The 21,086-nt window shown below is 36.6% G+C and overlaps 1 protein-coding gene across 7 annotated transcripts in view; it reads right to left on the bottom strand.

Moving 5' to 3' along the window:
- Positions 1-20,425, bottom strand: part of LOC109398246 (DNA-binding protein Ewg) — a 28,265-nt gene extending 7,840 nt beyond the window's left edge. For 3 of the 7 annotated variants that reach the window (XM_019670573.3, XM_019670572.3, XM_019670567.3), the window contains exons 1-6: positions 20,272-20,425; positions 18,644-18,980; positions 15,981-16,406; positions 15,794-15,922; positions 15,337-15,618; positions 14,883-15,011 (exon numbers count right to left, since the gene is read on the bottom strand). In XM_019670573.3, coding sequence (XP_019526118.1) covers positions 14,883-15,011; positions 15,337-15,618; positions 15,794-15,922; positions 15,981-16,406; positions 18,644-18,937 — 1,260 coding nt within the window. In that variant the 5' untranslated portion in view covers positions 18,938-18,980; positions 20,272-20,425. Of the gene's footprint in view, positions 1-14,882; positions 15,012-15,336; positions 15,619-15,793; positions 15,923-15,980; positions 16,407-18,643; positions 18,981-19,198; positions 19,858-19,884; positions 20,250-20,271 lie in introns of those variants that run through there. The other 4 variants (XM_019670570.3, XM_019670569.3, XM_062858969.1 and 1 more) reach the window with 4 other exon arrangements.
- Positions 20,426-21,086: the final 661 nt, after the last annotated feature.

Here is a 21,086-nt window from a genome sequence, read left to right on the forward strand (position 1 = left end):
ATTAAAAATACAATTAAATATGAAAACGGACATTACTCAATAGGATTATTGTGGAAAACTGAAAGCATGAGTTTCCCTCCAAGTTTTAATAATGCTTTCAAACGTTTGGAAATATTGGAGAAGACATTAGCTAGGAAACCAGAGCTAAGAAAATGGGCAATTGAGTCATTTGAAGGATTTGTTAAAAAGGGTTATGCCCGTAAGCTTAGCCCACGTGAGCTACTACAGGAACATCCAAACACCTATTATTTGCCTCATTTTATTGTGACAAATAAAAACAAAGTCCCACCTAAATCAAGAATTGTTTTTGATGCAGCTGCAGCAGTAGAAGGAGTATCTTTTAACTCAGCACTGCTTTCCGGTCCTGACACAGTAAAATCTTTGTTCGGTGTTTTGCTAAGATTCAGAGAGTTCAAAATCGCTGTTACAGGGGATATACAAGAAATGTTTCAGCAAATAAAAATTGTTATGGAAGATCAGCCTGCACAAAGATACCTTTGGAGACAATGTGAGGCCGATAGGGATCCGAGCGTATATGTGATGGAATCAATGATTTTTGGATCAACGTGTTCTCCTGCTTGTGCTCAAGCAGTGAAAAATTATAATGCACAGCTTTTTAAGGATGATTTTCCAAAGGCTTCTGAGGCTTCTGAAAATAACTTTTATGTTGATGATTATTTGGATAGCTTTGATGAAATTAAAGAAGCATCTGAAGTTGTTCAGGGTGTTATAAATATTCAACAGTATGCTGGATTTCATCTAAGAAATTTTATTACAAATTCGCAACAGCTTGCCAACGTTATTCCTTCAGAAAGACTTCATGTTTCAGAAATAAAATGGTTCGAGAATAAAGAAATACCAACTGATAAAGTATTGGGTATCTATTGGAATACAACAACTGATTTGATCGAATTTCAATTAAAACTTGATCGATTGGAATTCACAAGGTTGATTACAAAGAGAGAAACTCTCTCGTTTGTAATGAGTATTTACGATCCCTTAGGGTTAATTTCGAACTTCACAATTCATGGTAGAATTCTTTTACAAAAATGGCATAAAGAATCTTCTGATTGGGATAGCCAGTTACCAGATAGTTTATCAAATTTTTGGAACTCTTGGATAGATATGCTTAAACTTGTCACCCATTTTAAGATTCCAAGATGTATGACCTTGAAAAATGCATTGTTTTATGAGTTGCATATGTTCGGAGATGCTTCGGAAAATGCTTTTGCTGCCGTTGTGTATCTGAGAAGTGTTACTGCAAATGGCACTGATGTGAATATAGTATCAGCAAAGGCAAGAGTTTCACCGAATAAAATGTTATCCATACCACGTTTAGAGTTGCAAGCAGCAATATTAGGGATAAGATTGTTGAATACCGTAAAGAAAGAATTAAGAATTTCGATTTCAAAATGCGTCATGTGGTCAGACAGTCAAACTGTCCTAGCCTGGATTAATAGTCAGCATAGGCGGTATAAGCAATTCGTAGCTCATCGAGTTGCTGAAATCTTAGAAACAACTTCAATGGATCAATGGAGATATATAAAATCATCATTAAACCCTGCTGATGAAGGTACAAAAATTAAAAAGGGAGCATCATTATGGCTCAATGGACCATCGTTTTTAAGAAAATCAGAAAGTTATTGGCCAAACTGGACAGTAAGTATGGAAACTGATGAAGAGCTGAGAAACTATGTAAACATTCATCAAAGAATACATCCTTACTCTTTTATTCAGGACGATTATTTTTCGGACTGGTGGCGTTTGGTTAAGCGAACTCTAATAATAAAAAAGTTTACCGATTGGATTAAAAATAAAACAGATTTTGATCGTAGCACTAATTATGATGATGTAAAATGGGTTGAAAACGCGATATTCAAAAAAGCTCAATGGGATTGTTTCGCAGAGGAAGTAACATTACTGAAAGAAGGTAAAGAAATTGAAAAATCCAGCAACTTACGAAAATTGAGTCCAATGCTTGATAATCATGGAGTACTCAGAGCAAGAGGAAGATTGGAACACGCAAGAAGCATACCCGAATCAGCAAGAAAGCCAATTATATTACCATATGAACATAATATTTCTTTTTTAATTGTAAAGACATATCATGAACGGTATTTGCATCAGAATGACAATGTCGTGATTGCAGCTATTCTTCAAAAGTTTTGGATTATTAAACAAAGGTCACTTTTGAAAAAGGTCAAGAAATATTGCCAAGAATGCATTATTGTTAACGCAAAACCAGTACCACCCATGATGGCACCCTTACCAGATTATCGGACCGAATCTTTCTTGTATCCATTTACGCATACTGGAGTGGATTACTTTGGTCCATTTGAAGTTGCAGTAAAACGATCAAGAGAAAAACGTTGGGGTGTGATTTTTACATGTATGTCTAGTAGAGCAGTTCACATCGAAATGGCTGAGAAATTAGATACAGATTCTTTTATTGTCTGTTTGCGTAATTTTCAAAACAGAAGAGGAAAAATTAAGCACCTTTACAGCGATAATGGCACCAACTTTGTTGGAGCTGACAATGAATTAAAAGAACTAATTGTGAATATTGATAAAAGAATGAGAAACGGTGATGCGGCAGCATTAGCCTTAAAATGGACATTCAATCCTCCCGCGGCATCCCATTTCGGCGGAGTATGGGAGAGGCTTATTAAAATCATAAAGTTATCGCTATATAAAATGCTGAAGCAGTATGGTAGTCGTTTACCACGACCAGCAATTTTAAGATCTGCTCTGATCCAAGTAGAATTTATTTTAAACTCTCGTCCATTAACACACATACCAGTAGAAGATATCGACGACGAAATAATGACACCATTTCATATTCTAATTGGTCGTGCTGGAGAATATGTACCACCTTATGATCCAACTGCAATTCACTTAGAAAAACATCATTGGAAAAAGGTTCAAAACTATGGGAAATATTTTTGGGATCGGTGGACGAAAGAGTACCTTCCATTATTGTTGAAACGAAATAAATGGACTAATCAAATTGAACCTATTAAAGTTGACGATATTGTTGTAATAACTGATGATAAGGCACCTCCTGGAACATGGTTGAAAGGTCGAGTAATCAGTGTTAGAATGGCTAAAGATGGACAAGTAAGATCTGCTGAAATTAAAACATCTAAAGGTATTTATGAAAGACCAGCCGTCAAAGTGGCAGTCTTAGATGTTCGGAAAATTCAAAAGCCAAAGCCATCTTTAGAAACAAATGATGATTTATTTCAACAAACTCAAAACTTTCAAGGAAGTCATGACACAATTCCACTTTCAGAACCGAAGAAACTAGATTCACCAGATTTAATCCCGAATCAAGATGATCATGAAGAAATGTGCAATCTACGTTCGAATAAAACCATAAGAACAAAAAATCCTAGTAACTTCATATCGTTTATGTTGCTTGTATACATGTTTACATTAATCTTTGGTTTCGAAACTAGAGGATTGATAGCATTTGATTGTGCCAACCCAGAGGTAAACATGACAAGTTACTCGCTTCTTGATGTAGCTTCTTGTATTCCTCAGAAAAGTAATTTGAGTTCAACAGAAATAACAATACAGGTTTTACAAAGGAATGTAAAAAGTTTAACTAAAGTTCTTCAATGTAAGGTAATAATTCGAAGGTCCATAAGACATTGTGGAGCATTTTCGCATACTTCAGATTATCAGTATGGATATTCTTACATCGTCAAAGAGTTCAATTCAGAAGAATGTACAAAGGTACACGCTTTAGGAATTGTATCGCTGACTCATGACAGACAAATTAATGAGCTGAAGTTAAATTCCACTACAAGGGGTGAAACGCTTATTGTAGGTAGCGTGACTGGAAATTCATGCAACGGAGGCACATATAGTACACCATTCTATACATGGACTGGGGCACTAGTTTATTATGAGTACGAGATTGCTCTATACGACTATATTGCAAATATTGACCTTGAAAATGATCAGATATATTTGAAAAATGGTTTAATGTGTTCGTATTCAATTGGAACATGTCTAGATTCCGAAGAAGGTTATTTGACCTGGAATGTAGACTTGAATCAGTCCTGTGAAACAACTGAATTTGAAGTAATTTATGAAGGACTTGTCAATAAAACTACAAGTTTAGAGGGTAATATAAAGCAAACTCATTCAGTGGTTTACAGCACTATTTCAGAAAAGCAAGTATTTTCGATCAAAACACGAGAAGATACTCGCATTTGTGGTTACAACGGATTTACTACTGATCATCCTAGAATTTTAATAATTGAAACAGAGAGTATTAGATCTCCATTTACACGAAAAGCAAACAGTGGAAAAAATTTGGATTTGTTTACTTATTTTAATTCCAAAATTACTCTTGTAGAAAGTTATATTGGTCAATCTTTAAATGATATTTACAATATGGTTATGGCTGAAATGTGTAAGTTAGATAAAGCTCTTTTAGAAACTAAGCTTACACTGGCTAGGCTTAACCCGAATGAATTCGTCAGCAGCATAATGAAGAGAAATGGTTACACAGCAGTAGTCGCTGGCGAAGTTTTGCACGTTTTGGAGTGTAAACCTGTTTACATTACACCAAGATTTACTGAGCAATGTTATCAAGAAATTCCCGTTTTTTACAATAATGTGTCAATGTTTTTAGCTCCAGTTACACGCGTTTTACAAACATTAGGAACAGAAATAGAGTGTACTCCTCTACTTCCTGCCAAATTCAAATTTGGGAGCAGATGGTACACCACAGATGGAAGATTACGAGAAACCACTGCGCCAAGTAAACTATCAACTGATATTGTTACCAGCTGGTCATACACGCCATTGCCAAACTTAATGGAGAGTGGGGTTTATGATTCCAACAGTTTGGTCAAAATGAGGAACATGATATATGAACAAGGCGAAAGACGTGTAGCATCTTCTGTAGTTTATAAAATTTTAGCTGGACAAAATCCTAATACTCAAGGCTTTAGATTTGATGCTTTATTATCTGAGAAAATAATTGATGGTGCAATACATAAGTACTGGAACAAAGTGTTGTCTTGGAGCACATGGTTGGGAAACACTACGTCAACATTCATCGGTATTTACCTATTCGCTCGAGGTTTAAAATTTATTGTTGATACAATCATACATAGTCAGATATTATATGACATCTATGGTTTCAGTTGGAAACTAATAGCATCATTCTGGGACTCATTAACTAATTTTTTGTCGCATAAAAACATTAGAAGGGAGACGGTAAACAAAATGGAAAATAATAGATGTTCAGAAGAGAATCAACAACCAAACAATGAAACAGAAGAAACAGAAATGAACCTGTATAGAGGAAATGTGTATCCAAAATTCAACACAAATGTCTAGTCCTAAGTAAAAAGACAATATTAATATCATTTCATATAATAAGTAATAAATCGCTTATCGACAATTATTATTGTAAATCTAGTAGATTTACGGGGTCCGGAATGTAACGAACGCGAATCAATCAATTTGCATTTCAAACTCAAGTTGTCATTTTCCTTAAGTTATGCAGCGCACCGCATGGCATATTGTTAGTTGCAATATGCGCATAGTTGATAATTCTCTGCTACCCAAGACAATTACGTCATAAACTAATCTTCTACGAAGGACCAAGAAAGAGACCCATAAATTGTAATGAAAATAGTGACGCACCGATAGTGGCGGCGATAACAAAGTAGAGATAATAAGAAAGGGACCCAAAAGATAATGAGTCAAATCAGGTAGAATGTATTGTACATTCATTCATATATATAAGGCTTAGCATTAGTAATAAAGTTAGTTCTAGACCACAGTTCTACAGTGTATGTTTTCTACATCCGAAAACCGTAAAGCTCCGGCGTCACAGTGTAACTCTTTGAAAGTGAATGTTCCCATCCCTGGCGGCAAGAGACATATATTAAAAGAGCTTAAATCGTAGGAAAGGAATTCGGTTCATAATTTGGCGGCGGCACAATGTTGGTCATACTCAAGTTGGTACAAATTGTGCTTTTTTAAATACTATCGCATCATGTCGGCGCTTCCCAAGTAACATTATTAGTCAAATAAACTAGAAGAGGTTCTTAAAGCTTTTATAAGTCAAAATAAAAGGTATTAGGTTTTATGACGGTTTTAAAAAACTCTTCAAGACTAATTGGCAATCAAAATGTTACTTGGGTTACGTTTAACAATTTAACATTCCAACGTGTTTTTTTTACATGACCAAAAATTAAACTCAGTGTGCTACAATGTTGATCAAAAGTTTCATAGACTATTTTGCGCGATCAGCAAACTTTTTGCAATACCATATTTTTCTAGGATGTTTCCTTTCCAGGCGTTTTATTTGACTGGTATTTGTTAATTTAATATCCAAGTTTCGGAACTTTCCAAATTAATGTTATTTTCGATCGCGTCACTAAAATATATTTTTTTATTACATTCAACAATGTTTTATATCAGTTCATTCAGGAGATTTCATTTTTTCAATATGCAACTGATAATTTAGTATATAAGAAACCAACATGATTTGCATTACCAGTGGTGTCATAAAGTTTACACCAAGCTAATCACTGAGTAACCAGCTCTTTAGAAAAATAAAAAAGCCAAAAATGAGAATATGCTTCTTGTAAAAAGATAACCAATCCTGCTTTGGTCCAAACATAATTTTACTCAAGCTTTAAGATTTTTTGTTCTCTTATAAACATAAAAGGCCTTTGTGGAGCAATTTCTCCATTTATCATTATCAATATTATCACTATACTTTACTAAATTCCAATTTAATGTTAGAAAGCCGTCAATACTTTTTTGTTTAGTTTTTCTTCCCTTCTTGTTGCTGTAAGAAAATCGCCTATTTGATTGATATTTCTGCTTCCATATGAGAAATTTTTATCTTTTTGATATTTTTTTGTGCTCCCATTGGAGAAAAAAAATCCTTTGTGATTTTGGAAGAGCTGAGGAGCCTCCTGTCTGTAAGAATGTTCATGAAATTGTCTCGAAATTTTGAGCGCCCTCATAAATGTAAAGAAAAGTTACCTGTGTCATTTTTCAAAATATTTTGCTTCCCCATATTGTAAGAAAAATCTTTTTTCCAGTATGAACAAACATTTTATTCCACCTTCTTGAATTTAATAAAATGAATTTTCGAACTATTCTGTGCCCTCTCACACATTGAGTAATAATTGATGTGAATATTACAATTTTTGTGCTCCCATACGTTAAAAAAATATCCTTTATGATATAGGAAATTGCTTCTCCAGAATATAAGAAAACCGCCTATTTGATTATTGATTACTTTTGCACCCTCATATTTGCAAAAAGAAACTCTGTGATATTGGGAGTACTCCCTGGGTTTATTTCAAAAATTCGTCCTCGGACGTCTTCAGAAATTCTTCTAGATATTTCTTTAGAAATTTCTTCAGAGAATCCTTCGAAAATGTCTTTAGGGATTCCTTTAATAATCCTTCCATGAAATCTATCAAGCAATCATTCGGAAATTTCTTTGGAAATTCAATTAGAAACTGCAAAAATTTCTTAACGGTTTATTTTAGAAAATTTTGCAGGATTGTTTCAAAAAATCATCAGTTCATGGATCATCAGAATTCCTTCAAAAATTCTTCGAGAGCTTTCTCCAGAAATTTCTCGAAGGATTCATTTAGAAAACCATTCACGAATTTCTTCAAAAATTCCTCCATTGATTCCTTCAGAAAATTCTACATGGTTTTCTTCAGAAATTTCTCCAGTGATTCCTTTAGAAATGAAATCATTGGAAATTATGCCAGGGATTCCTTTTGAGATTTCTCTGAGAATTCCGGTAAGAATTATTTCAGGGATTCCTTTAGTAAATCCATAGATTTATTCAGAAATGTTTCTGAAATTCCCAAAAGATTCATCCAGCAATTAAGAGCTAAAAACAAAGAACTCTTCTATAAATCCTGTCATGGATTCCATTCGAAATTAAGGACTGTTCAATTTATAAAACGGACAACTTGCTTGTGCGATATCTTTTTTATTTTTCAATAAAATCATTATCAGTTTTTTGCATAACTATCTATAGCTATTCTCAAATGTAGAAAAATATAACATTAAGCAAAATGTTCTTTATTGTGTAACTGAAGCGGTTTTCGTAAAACATCAATAAAAACCCATTTCTCAAAATTCGACATAACTTTCCACATACTTAATATGCACATTGTCATGAAGTTTTCAATGTATTGGAATCTTATACTATTCTACTAAAGGTAAAGCTTAATAGTTGGTCAGTAATAATGCACCAAGCAGTCTCCGGCTTGATATGGTGAATTGCCTTATTTTCATAGAAATTATGAAAAAATGTTCATTTAAGTCCAGTGCTGCAATAACATCACTGATTCGGCTAAAAATTTGTCCAGAATAGTAGAATATTGCTCTCTGAATGATACAAAAGAAAAATTTACTTATAATTGCATTTTTCTTCAAAAATTTAATCCATAAAGATGGCCATGTTAAAAAAGTTCATACTTTTTGCTCCATTGAAGCAGATTTTCGACTCTAGCGAATCTTGTTATTATTTATTTTCAACAAAGTTGGCCCTATGTTATTGTACACCTTATTCAATAATAATCGGATGCAAAGTTTTCATTTTCAACATTATTGTTATGCATAATTTGCATTAGGTTGCATTGTTATTTGTAAGAACCTTCAAAGAACGAAACCGTTTTGATTACTGTGTCTGCAATAGCGCACAGTTACCAAACCAGCAATGCTATTAAGAAGCAGTTTTCTGCATTTAAATCCACATTATTCCCAGTTTCGACTGGATGCATAAAAAAATTGATTATTTAATATTTTCATGGCCATTTTGCTTTACAATTGAATTTTATTGAAAAAATCGAATCATACTTGAGGCTTTAATATCTCAACACCTAATTTTCCGATTGAGTTTAAATTTTGCCAGAATGTGTATTACTTATGCTGCTGCAGCATGGCACATACTTTTCTGGTATTGAAAACGATATACCATATGTGAACAGTAATTTTATATATATTTTCAATTTTCAGCAATCGAAAAATTCACCTTATTTAACACTTGCCCGATTTTCTATAAAATAAAACTATTTTTATTCGATTAAAAAATGATCACTATAATGACAGATGATGCACTGAACAACGAAGCAAGGATGCTTAAATTTGAACTACGCGTTTTCTTTTTATAGCCCTATAAAGTTGTCCGTTTTATAAATTGAACAGTCCTTATACCATGGATTGCTTTAGAAAGAATTCCCGCAGAAATTCTTGCATTATGAACTCCAGTGATTTTAGCGGGAATAGATCCAGAGATTCCTGCAGAAATTCATACAGAGATTCTTGTGTTCCAGTAGTATTCCTCTGTATATTTCATCAGAAATTCTTCCAGCGTTTCCTCCAAGGATACCTCTAGAAAATTTTCCACGGATTCAGAAAATTTCCTGAAATATTTACTAGCCATTACTACAGAAATTCAATTGGAAATTTTTCATGAGATTTTCGGATTTCTCCAGGAATATTAAAAAAATCCTCCTGGTATTCTATTGAAGGATTTCTTCAAGAACTCTTCTAGAGTTTCTCAATAAATTCTTCTTGGAGTTCCACCAAGCGTTTTCCATGAAGTTTTCCTTGTTATTCCTTCAGAAATTTCTTCAGATATTCCTCCTGAGATTCATTCAGGACTTTTCCTGGAATTCCTTCAAAAATACCTTCAGGGATTTTTACTGGAATTAGAGTGGACATTTTTTCAAAAATTACTTCATGCATTCTCTTAGTAATTCCTCCATGGATTCCTTTTGAAATTTCTTCAGGGATTTTTTTCGGAAATATCTCCAGAGACTCTTTCAGTTTTTTAAGGATTTTTTTTAGGAATATCAGTAAAAGTTGTTCCTTGGATTTTCTTCGTAAAATTCTCCTAGAAATACCTTTAAAATCCTGCGGAAATTCATCCAAGAGTTCCTCCAGCATATCCTTGAGAAATTCTTTCAGGGATTCTTGTAGAAAATTCTACAATGGTTCTTTCTAAAATTGTTCCTGCGATTCCATCTGAAATATCTCCTGTGACTCATACAAAGATTCCTCCAGAGATGTTTTATCAGCAGTTCATCCAGAAATTTCACAAAAAAAATACTGGAGGAGTTCTAGAATTTCTTAAGGAATCCCGCTTAAGGATTTTCTGAATCCATGAAAAAACTCCAGAAGATACCTGTGGAGATTCCTAGAAGAAAATTTAGAAAAAAAATATGAAAGGACAAAAATTCTTGAAATAATCGTTGGGGGACCTGAAGGAATTCCCTGAGATATCTTTAAAGGAATCCCAAAAAAAAAAATCATGATAAACTTCTGGAGGAATTCTGGAAATAATTCCAAGGAAACACTCTTGGTGGAGTTTATGAAGAAATTTCTGAAGATATTTCTTAAGGAATTTCTGGAGGAGTTTCCTCCAAAAAGGACATTTTTGATGGATTTCTGAAAAAAATCCCTGGAGAAATTTCTGAAGTAATTCCTGAAAGAACTTGTGGAAATGCTTTGAAGAATTTCTTGTACAATTTCTCTAGATATGAGTGAAAATCCTGCTGAAATTTTTGAACACAAAAGCCCTGGTGGAATTCTTCAAGGAATCGCTATGAAAATTTCTGAAGGTAAAGAATATTTTGAAGGAAACTCTAAAAAATGCCTGGAAGAACTGAAGAACCCTCTGCAGGTACTCCTAGAAATATTCCTTGAACAAATGCCAAGGAATAAAGCTCTGTAAAAACTCCTGGAGATTTCCTGAAGAAAGGTCTGAATAAACCCGAAAGTGAAGGGTCTCCTGCAGAAATCTCTAGAGAAAGTTCTGATGGAATTTCTAGGTGTAATCCTACAAGAAACTGTAAAGAAATGTCTGCCGGAACGGCATTTTTGGGAAATCTCTGGAGGAATAACTGAAGGAATTCCTTGAGAAACCCCTTGAGGAATTCCAACAAGAATTAATCGAAATAATCCTGGAGAAATTTCTAAGAAAAATTGCTGGAGGATACTTTAATAGAATCCCTGAAAGAATTCCTTCAGAAATTTCTGAAGTAATACATGTACTAATTTCTGAAGCAATCTTTGAAATAATTTCTTAAAAATTCCAGGAGGAATTTTTGGAGGAATATGGTAAAAAATATAATTTTGACAATGGACATGTATGTAATTTGGACAGGCACTGTGCTTTATGTCTTGTTCCGAAGAACTAAAAAGAACACATTCTTCTAAATAATTGATCAATCAGATCCTTTCTATTGATTTAAGTTGAAGACACGATATAAAATTAAGAATTTACTTCAAAATATTCCCAACCTTTTTGAGGTGGCGACCCTTTAAGAATTGTCAAAACATCTGCGGCCCAATCAATTTTTTTTTTGAAGAAGAACAATATGATTTAAATGAACGAAACCGAGTTTTTTTCGTACAGTGACGTAGCCAGAAATTTAGGGATTGAGGGATTTTCGACGATCAATAATACTTTTTTTTATTCGACACTCACATTTCGTAAATATTATGCCATGAATATTAAATTTGAGTTGAAGCTGAAAAATAGCGGCGCAGCCGAAAATTTTTTCTTCTGAAGGCGTTTTATACTGAACATTTGTTGTTCAAGTTCTGGCTTTTGGGAATGGCGGTATACAAAATTAAAAATTGGTATAATTTGCACAAAATAGAATAAAAATTTAACAGTTTTTTTTAACATCGCGGCCCCCCTAGACTGGCTTCACGCCCCCCCCCCCCACAGGGGGCCGCGGACCACCGGTTGGGAACCCGTGAACTAGATGATCAACTTACAGTACAAATTTGTGATTTTTTGATGCACTTAATGAAAATTTACAAATAGTTGACCAGTTTTTTTTAAATGAGAAAATGTTGCCTGTCCAGATAATTTAATTTTTCGCTGTATACTTATGTACGTTTGCGAAGTACTGAGTAAAACTCGATGAATTTAGCTATCAAGAACCATTATCTGAGAAACAATATAATGTTTGTCATAAACATTTGATCATGCTACGCATAGTAAGTTATGATTGATTGGATTTTGTAACACATTTTGAACACAACAGTTTAAGGCGAAACTGGAAGCATTTTCTCATTTTTTTGGTTTTTGATTTTTTATAAAATAACGAAGCAATATTTTCAAAATCGGTTTTCGTGCACATGTATGAGTATGGATCAAGGTATCTTCTGATTTTTTTCCAGGTGGAAAATGTTTTTCGTTTTTGCAGATACCATTTTTTTGTGAAATTTTGTTTGAAAATCGTTTCTGCAAAAACTAAAAACATTTTCCATCTGGGAAAAATTCAGGGGATACCTTGATCCATACTCTACATTTGCACGGAAACCGATTTTCAAAATATTGCTCCGTTATTTTATAAAAAATCAAAAACCGAAAAGTGAGGAAATGGATCCAGTTTCGCCTTAAACTAGATAAAAATCCAAGGGCATTGCATACTTTTAGGCATTTATCGGTGTATGGGGGTTTCTGTTCCAATTCACAAAATTACTTTCAATTCGTAAAACACGCTTCGCTAAGAGATTCAGGGACGTATTTGGATTTTACTATGCTTGATCTACCGAGAATAAGCGGCCATTCTTCGAAAAAAAAAAAAACTCAAAAAGCAGTTTTAGAACAGATTGTTTAAAGGCGTTGATAAATGACAAAAATATCAACATTTTTTTTTGTCTAAAAAGTTTCATATAAACTTGATTTGCATCGAAATACCTCTGAGATGGCTCTTCATATGTATTATTTTGAGCTACGTATGCTTTTTGCTTAACTGATTGACATAATCTATGTTATAAGATTCGAAATACAATACCTCCCGCACAATCAACGTTTTCCGCATAATCAAAGATATCCTGTTTTACGATAGCCAAATGTTAGATGCAAGTTACATGATTTCGGACAATGATTTGTTTTTAATGTTGAACTATTGGCGAAGTAATTGTTAACCAATTGAAAGAAATATCCTAATTCGCAACTGGATTTTTTCTTCTCTTATTATTCAAGTGAAATGGTATTAACAGTGCATTGAATAGTGAAAGAAATACAGTAGTAAAAAAATCGTATTTTATTTTTTGCACACTGCTGGTGAATGCTTCATCTGAAATGCAGCATGGCCTAGAGTGCAGCAAAAACCTGATAAGAAAACGCCAAATAGTAGGCAAAGTTCAACTCAAAAGAAATCATACTCCAACCTTTAAAACGTCTGTTATAGTGTTCTCAATCAAATGCCAACGCGAAAGAATGAAACTGCTATTACCCTATGCAAAAGCGATCATGCTATCGCTAGAGCAACATGCCTTACCAGAATAAGTTCAAAGAACGTCTGAGTCCCTATATATAAATATCTTCAGTTCAGTTCAGTGAAGTGAAGTGAATTTTTTTGAAACATTTTTTGGCGTATCTAGTGAAATTTGCTGGCGCCAAATTGATTCTATTTATTTTATTAATTTTTCTGAAACATTTTTTGGCGTATTTAATCGGAAATTTAGAGTTAGGGGGCTCAAGTGCCCCCCCTTGTCCCCCTTTGTCTCCGCCAATGCAGCCGACCAAAAAGCAAATATTTTCTTTAAGTTGGAAAAACTACTCTGGCAAATCTAATTCAACTTCCAGACGCCCAAGTGATTCTATCTATTTTATTTATTTTTCTGAAACATTTTTTGGCGTATCTAGTGAAATTAGCTGGCGCCAAATTGATTCTATTTATTTTGTAAATTTTTCTGAAACATTTTTTGGCGTATCTAGTGAAATTTGCTGGCGCAAAATAGATTCTATTTATTTTGTTAATTTTTCTGCAACATTTTTTGGCGTATCTAGTGAAATTTGCTGGCGCCAAATTGATTCTATTTATTTTATTAATTTTTCTGAAACATTTTTTGGCGTATTTAATCGGAAATTTAGAGTTAGGGGGGTCAAGTGCCCCCCCTTGCCCCCCTTTGTCTCCGCCAATGACAGTGCCCCGCAGCATCGTCACGTTAAGTAATGTCAAAAGTGTAAAGTCAGAGGAGTGCATTCCCGCAGCTTCCGCTTGCTCGCAATAAATCTGAATCGTACATTTGGTGATTGTGCCGGATGAAAATGTGGAGAAGATGTGGCGTTCAGAAAAGTAGATATTTTGTTATCTGTAGGTGAGTTTCAGTGAGTGGTAGTGAACATATATGAATGCTTAATCCATTTCAACACACTCGGATCACCGGAAGGTAGGACAACTTGGCGGGTCTGGGGACTGCTGTATATTACTGCTTGGATATTGTATTGTATTGGAGCTTTGCGTTGTCGACTGTGCATTTTATTGCTTATCCAGTTGATATCACGACAGCTGTTTGAATTAATAAAACTTTTTCATGGTCTGCAAGCGACTTGTTTGCAAAATTCACAGTTTTTTCGTTATAGTAAACAAGTATTTACACTACTTTCGACATGAATACAATAGTGTTACACCGACCTAGCAGTGGTATGGCAATAAATCAATTAAGTCAAATGAACTTGTTATATTCAAATGTAGCGAAATGAAGACAATATCGCTTTTAAAGTGGGACAAAACATAAGTGTTCTGAAGTTTTTTTTCTGGCAAAATGTTACAGTTGATTTGCATTCATTAGTTATGTATTTCATTCAAAACTGGCACACTCGATGTTGATTTCAAAACTGTAGTTCATTTTACGAGACGATTTGACAGGATGTGACGTCCTAACACGTGAATGTCAATATCATCATCAACATTACTGTCAGTTTTCGCTGTTTTGGACACTCCAATGCATTTTGGACCCTCTTAAGCATATATTTTGGACACCTATTATTTAAACCCATTTCAAACCACTTGACTACCACTGGTTTATGCTGGATAGGAAAAGCATGGATAGAAACTCACCGTTGCAATGCCTTGCACTTGTGCCGTTGTTCCGTCTGGAAGTGTAATGATTGGATTGTTGGGATCGACCTGGATGATGGAAACGGTTCCGTCCGGGTTCTGGATTGTTTGAAGTACTGTGTGCGTGTACTGCAATGACAAAAGACATCGGTTATTGGTTATTGGAGCATTTACATAGTTGAAACATACACAGAAAAAAAAGAAATCATGCCAAAAGAAATTAATATTACGTCAAATCATATGTGATCAAAAAGATAGGGTAATTAGGAAGTAATCTAAGCATCTATGAGGCCAAAACAAAGCATAAAACAAATCGTAAATCACACTCGTTGAAAAAAGATGGCGCAATGGCGAACCGAAACATCGAAACAGAAGAAAAAGATCCCCAAATAGAGGAACAACAACGGAATATGACAACATCAATATTTCGGTAGCAAAAGGGATTAGTACGAACATCCACATCGCTTAGCGCCATCGAGTCGAGGCAAACCTGCGCATTCAGGGTCTGCGTAGGGGACGGGTGCTGCTGGATTTGAATCGTCCCGTCCGAGACCTCCTTGATGATCTGTGTCGTTTGGTGGGGAGTGGCCGCTGCAGTGGCCGTGATGGTCGCCTGAGCCGGCTGGTGCTGGATGACGATCTGCTGACCGCCGGTTGTGCTACTACTTGCCAAGGAGTTTCCTCCCGTGGTGGTGGTCGTTATGACGTTTGTGTTCTGAATCTTGATCTGCTCAACCTGATAGCAGCGGAGATCGCGTGGAGGACGCAACATGATGGATGGATAGCAATGCATGAAGAATAGAAGAATCCCATGTTAATCGAAGTGAACCATGAATAGCCCGAAACGTGGACACCGAGGTTAGTAATGGATTAACCGTGAACCGTCGCTACAGTAACCGTTGCATACTCACATTGGAATTGGCCGTTGCTATGGCGTTTGCCTTTTCATCCTCTTCGCTGAATGCTGGAAGTAGGTCTTCTCTGCCGTGGTACTTGTAGCAGTTGATAACAATCTTTCGCAATGCATGCGTCCAACTTATCTACGGATAAAAGAAATGGTTACCTTCCAGGTCAATACAAATTCCATGCTTAAGTTACCTTCTGCTTCTCATCTTCCGTTCGAGCATCCATCCGGACATTTGCCCAGGGAAGTTCCTTGGGCCACCAGGCGGGACGCGTCGAATCCCGTCCCCAACCGGGCTTTCCCCGTCCAGTGGAGTACTTCAGCATCAGTGGAATAAACGCTCGCAATTGGGCCTGGGTCATTTTCTCCACCGGCGTCGGAATGCCGTCGATGATCAGCGGAGGCAGCTCGAACAACGACGGATCGTCCTGAACTCGGGGTGGGGCTTGCGCTGCCAGAGCTTCGTCCAGTTTGTCCATCACGTTTGGGCGGAGGTTTTTCAGCACGTCCTCTAGCGGTTTTGCACCGAAAACTTTGAAAATGTTGTTCGGCTTGCCGGGAGTGGCCACCAAGACGACCGCCTGCTGGCCGACTCGAGTGGCGTACTCGAAGATGGTTTGCTGCGTGAAGGTGGTAAATGATATCAATATGATAAATATAGATTTCTCCAGAACTTCTGTAGGACTCCTGGAGCATTTCTAAAAAAATCGCTGGAGGATTTCCAGGATAAATTTCTGGAATAGTCTTAAAAACGCACTCCTGGAAGGTTCTCATAAAAAACTCCTAGGAATCCCAACAAGAAGTTGTGCATGATAACTTGTGCAAGATTTTGTGAAGAAACTTCTGGTGATTTTAGAGAAGGAGCTCTTGGAGGATTCTTTTTATTTGTTTTTATTAATGTGTATTTTAACTTAAATGCTAATTCTACACTTACTTGGAGGATTCCCAGAAAGAGCTCCAGGATGATTTCTATAAGCAACCCCTGGAGATTTTTTACAATAAACTCCCAAATTATTCCAATAATTAACTCTAGGCTGAAATACAGGTAAAACTATCGGGGAGAACTCCGGAAGGAGCTCATGAAGCTCCTTAATATCACAATAAATTTCTAAAGGGATTTTAGAAATCAACTGTAGGAATAATGAGGTAAAAACTTCTGGAAAAAACACTGGAGAAAGTCCTGGAGGAAGAAACATCTAGATGAAACTTAGAAGCAATTATTTGAGAAATTCAAGTGGATCTATAGATTAAACCTCAGAATGAGTTCCTCAATGAATTCCGATTCCTGGTGAAAATCCTGGAGCAATCCTCGGAGATGCTCCAAAAGCAAATTAACATGAGATACCTATTTCTTCGAAAAATTCTTACTGAATTCCTTGTGGAATGCTACGACAAACCTACAGGAATTCCAGAAACATTTACCGTGCGGTACCCATATTCTGAACGGTTAAGGGAATCTCACAACAAATACTAAAATAAATGGAAGTTCTTGTTACTAGAGATAATGCTTCACATTACCATCAAGTGTGTTTGTTGTCTAGCTAAATGTATAAAATAAATTAAATCTCATAATAACTTCCAGTCTCTGATCTAGATATATTTTTGTTCGTGGACGGCGTGTTCCTAATTATGGACACCATAAGAAGCCGTGGTCCTAATTCTGAACACATAGTGTTACTTACTATGTACAAACACATTCTCTACGTTCGCAGTTCAGTCAAAAACTATGTGTTTTGTAACGATTGAATAATAGAGGGGCTTAATAAAACTAACACCTCAACTCTCGATTCAATATATGCTTCATAAAAGGAAAATCTATTTTGCGTTAGCCGACTGTTCAGAATATGGAGCTGTCTATAATATGGTGCTCGCACGGTATACAGAAACCCCAGAATGGATTCCTTAGGCAAAACTAAAAGATGTTGTGGAGGGATAACAAGACATTACAGTTCTTGAGAATTCCAAAAGGTATACCTAACTGAAAGTCTCTTAAATAAAGACAAATCAATCAATCAATCAAAAGGTATAACGAAATAGACAGATATATGAATTTTAATGTCTTTAAGTTCCCAATTGCACAACAGAGTCACAAAAATTTGATGAATGTATATCGTCGGCGTTAGTAATAAAACAGTAAAATATAAATTGTGCTACTAGAACTTGCTAGACAAGGTAAAAGAATAAGAAAGTTTAATGGTAAACTGCATAATTGTAGTTTAGAAATATGAGTTTTAGTAACACTTCAAATTAAAATTGAATTGTTGCAAAATATTTTGAAAGTTATTACGTTTTCATCAACAGCAAATCGCAGACAGTGTTGACAATACCGGAGAATTTCCTGTACCATCGTAAAAACAGCCTAACGTAATAAATCGACAGTGTCTAAGTGCGATTTGCCACAATAATGTGACAAGCATAATAATCACAAGCTGATTTGGATTGCGATTTCCAAAAAAAAAAAAAAAAAATACGAAAATGTATTGAACTTGTGTATACCGGCAACTAGAATGGAATAGACGCCTGATGGCTAAAATTGAGTCATCCCCTATGAGTGTTGATGCGATTTCCTCTACCTTACTATATAGAATTCATCGTACAACAGAAGATCGTGGGCAAAATACGAATATCACAAGTTGATTAAGATCGAGCCCTGAGGAAGATCCCAACCCAAGGATCGAAACGTTGATAAAGATATAAAATTATCAACGCTTTTATCGTGACTGAAAGCCGAAAAACTTCCACAGACATTTCTATGACTTCCCAGAGACATTTATACAAATGCATGGCTCAAATCAAGTCATTCCCTACGGGTGTTGATTAGATCTCCTCTACCCTCTACAGAATTTATCGTACTTACCCTCAACTTCCTGAGCAATCGGTTCTGCTGTCGCTTCCGGATGGAGGGATTCGTCTCGAACGAGTGCGGCCGTTTCTTCTTCTTGGACGATGTGATGGCGGCTGCCGCTGCAACGCCTACTACGCCGGCTGCCACCAACTGTGCGGTAACTTCGTTTTCCATGGCCACATTGATCAGGTTGGTGCCGTCGTCGTACGCGCTGCCCGGACTACTTGGATTGTCGTCGTCATCGTCGTCGGACGCACCGGTGATGTTGTCATCCTCGATCAGGTCCATCTCCTCGACCGCGTCCATTATGCTGATCGTGTCCGCCAGTGTGCCGAGTGTTTGTTAATGACTGCAAGGTGGAGGAGGAAAATAATGTTCCAAACTCAACTTAACGTCCGAAAAAAAAAAATCACTGGCGTGCGTCGAACGCGTCAAGTGAGTCACGCAGACCGACTAAATATGCGCAGCTCATTCACCCCTGGCAAAAGGATACGAACAGAACATGCAATACAAAAAGAACGGAAAACAAGGGGGAAATTCGCATCCCGTTTTGGTTCCAGTGCTTACCACCAGGGTAACGACTGACGGCGCCTAGCCATTTAAACACCCCTTCTGTAAGAACTGCCGAAGGATAGCAGTTTATGCTTTATGTTTTGCTCTGCTTCGTGTGGAGGTAAATTTATGCTGCAGCAAGCACCGAGAGAGCAAGTGCCGCGTGCGGCTCTTTAAACTCGAACCGGTCGTCATCATCGCTCTTCGTTTCCTCCCACCCAGTAGGCTGCCGCTTGCTGTGTTTACAATCACCACACACGTTTCTTCGTTCACTTTTTCCTATGCTCGACGTGCGTGCGGTAGGATAGCGAGGGAACAAAGCATGCGGCGACCCCTTTTTTATCGGAGTTTTTATCAAACACAAGGATGTTCCATGGTAGCAGGCTCTGAAACAGATTGGCATTAATGAAGTCGGAACCCCATTCATGTTTTCGAGTTTTGGTTAAGAAAAGCATTCGATTCGATACATTTTCTACACATACACACTTCACCAACACATATGCAGAAATGGGGGCTGTCACCTTACTTTTCTGTGCATTATGGGAAATATTCCGTATTGGAATATATTCTTCGGATTTTTAATCACAACATTTCAGCCAACAATGATGGCAATTGCACAAACCATTGACTACTTTGATAAGACAATCCACGCAAACAATCTGATCATAAAAGCCAAATGCACTTCACGACACAAAACTCACTTTCGCCCTAGCTGGGAACAGCTTGGACTCTTCGCGGAGATGGCTAATGTCCCCCATCTTGCCGAAAAAATTTCACACTGCCCATTTGTGGCCATTATCAACTTTGGAACCGAATCCAGCGCCGCGGCATCAAAACAAACCATTGTTTACGAAATTGTGACCCGCGTTCTGGCACAATTTTACGGAGTCGAAGCGCGACTTCGAGAGCGATTGAGCGCATAGCAGGAAAAATTCCGAGTTTGCCCTTTTCTTACAAAACACAACATGATTGCTGAGCAAGCCCAGTTAAATTTTCGCGTTACGCACCTGCGTGAAGATTACAAAAATAGATACTATCCGCCCGTGGTGCACGATGTCAACAATTCACCGATAATTGCTAGTACTCACCGTTTCTTGCACAAATTCACTACAAATTATGATCTAAACTGCAAAGACGAAAACTTTTCACCTCACTTGCACTCTTTGCGATGGCCGACGCCAATATCGATTTTTCCAAGGCCCGTTCTAAGCGACGACGACGGGCGACGAGCGACGTTTGTGAGTGTTTCTCGTCGGTGGGCGGGGTGAAACTCGAGGAGGCGGGAAATCGCCGTGACGTCAGAGTAGGCTGTTTTGCGGCAGTTTCTGTTAGTTGGAGTGCTTAGATCTGAACTTTTTGACTTTGATGTTCACCTAACGTATCCAAAAATATCATTATTGATCAAATTCGAAGTTGTTTCATTTATAATAATAAATATTTCAATCAAAATCATGTCCAAAGTGACGTCAGAATATATTGCTGCAGAACAGAACGTCATTCGTGTTGGTGTCCGTTGCCGTCAAACTGCGCATGGGGTACGTTCTCGAAAACACCATGGCACCAACACATCCGCACGTCTCAGGCATAACAATCCGATCCTGACAGCGAAAGGATGAAGAAAATGTCCTTTTTGTAATATTCCTTCCTGCAAGCGGATAATTCCATACAAATGCATTATAAACATTCAATAATTGACTTCCAATTGTGTTAAAAAATCGACTCATAAGAATTAGAGAAACAGTTTTCTTATTGGATTTAGAAACGTTCCCAAGAACGTGATCACCCCGGAGCATAAGCGTTCTTACTGTGCATAGTTAGTTGTTCTGATTGGATTTATGTTGCTGCAATGCTGTGTCGGCGGGGTCAATGGGTTAGCATATTTTTATTTTATTTGTATTTCTAC

This window comes from Aedes albopictus, chromosome 3 (assembly GCF_035046485.1).
Source record: "Aedes albopictus strain Foshan chromosome 3, AalbF5, whole genome shotgun sequence".
NCBI classification, from domain to species: domain Eukaryota; kingdom Metazoa; phylum Arthropoda; class Insecta; order Diptera; family Culicidae; genus Aedes; species Aedes albopictus.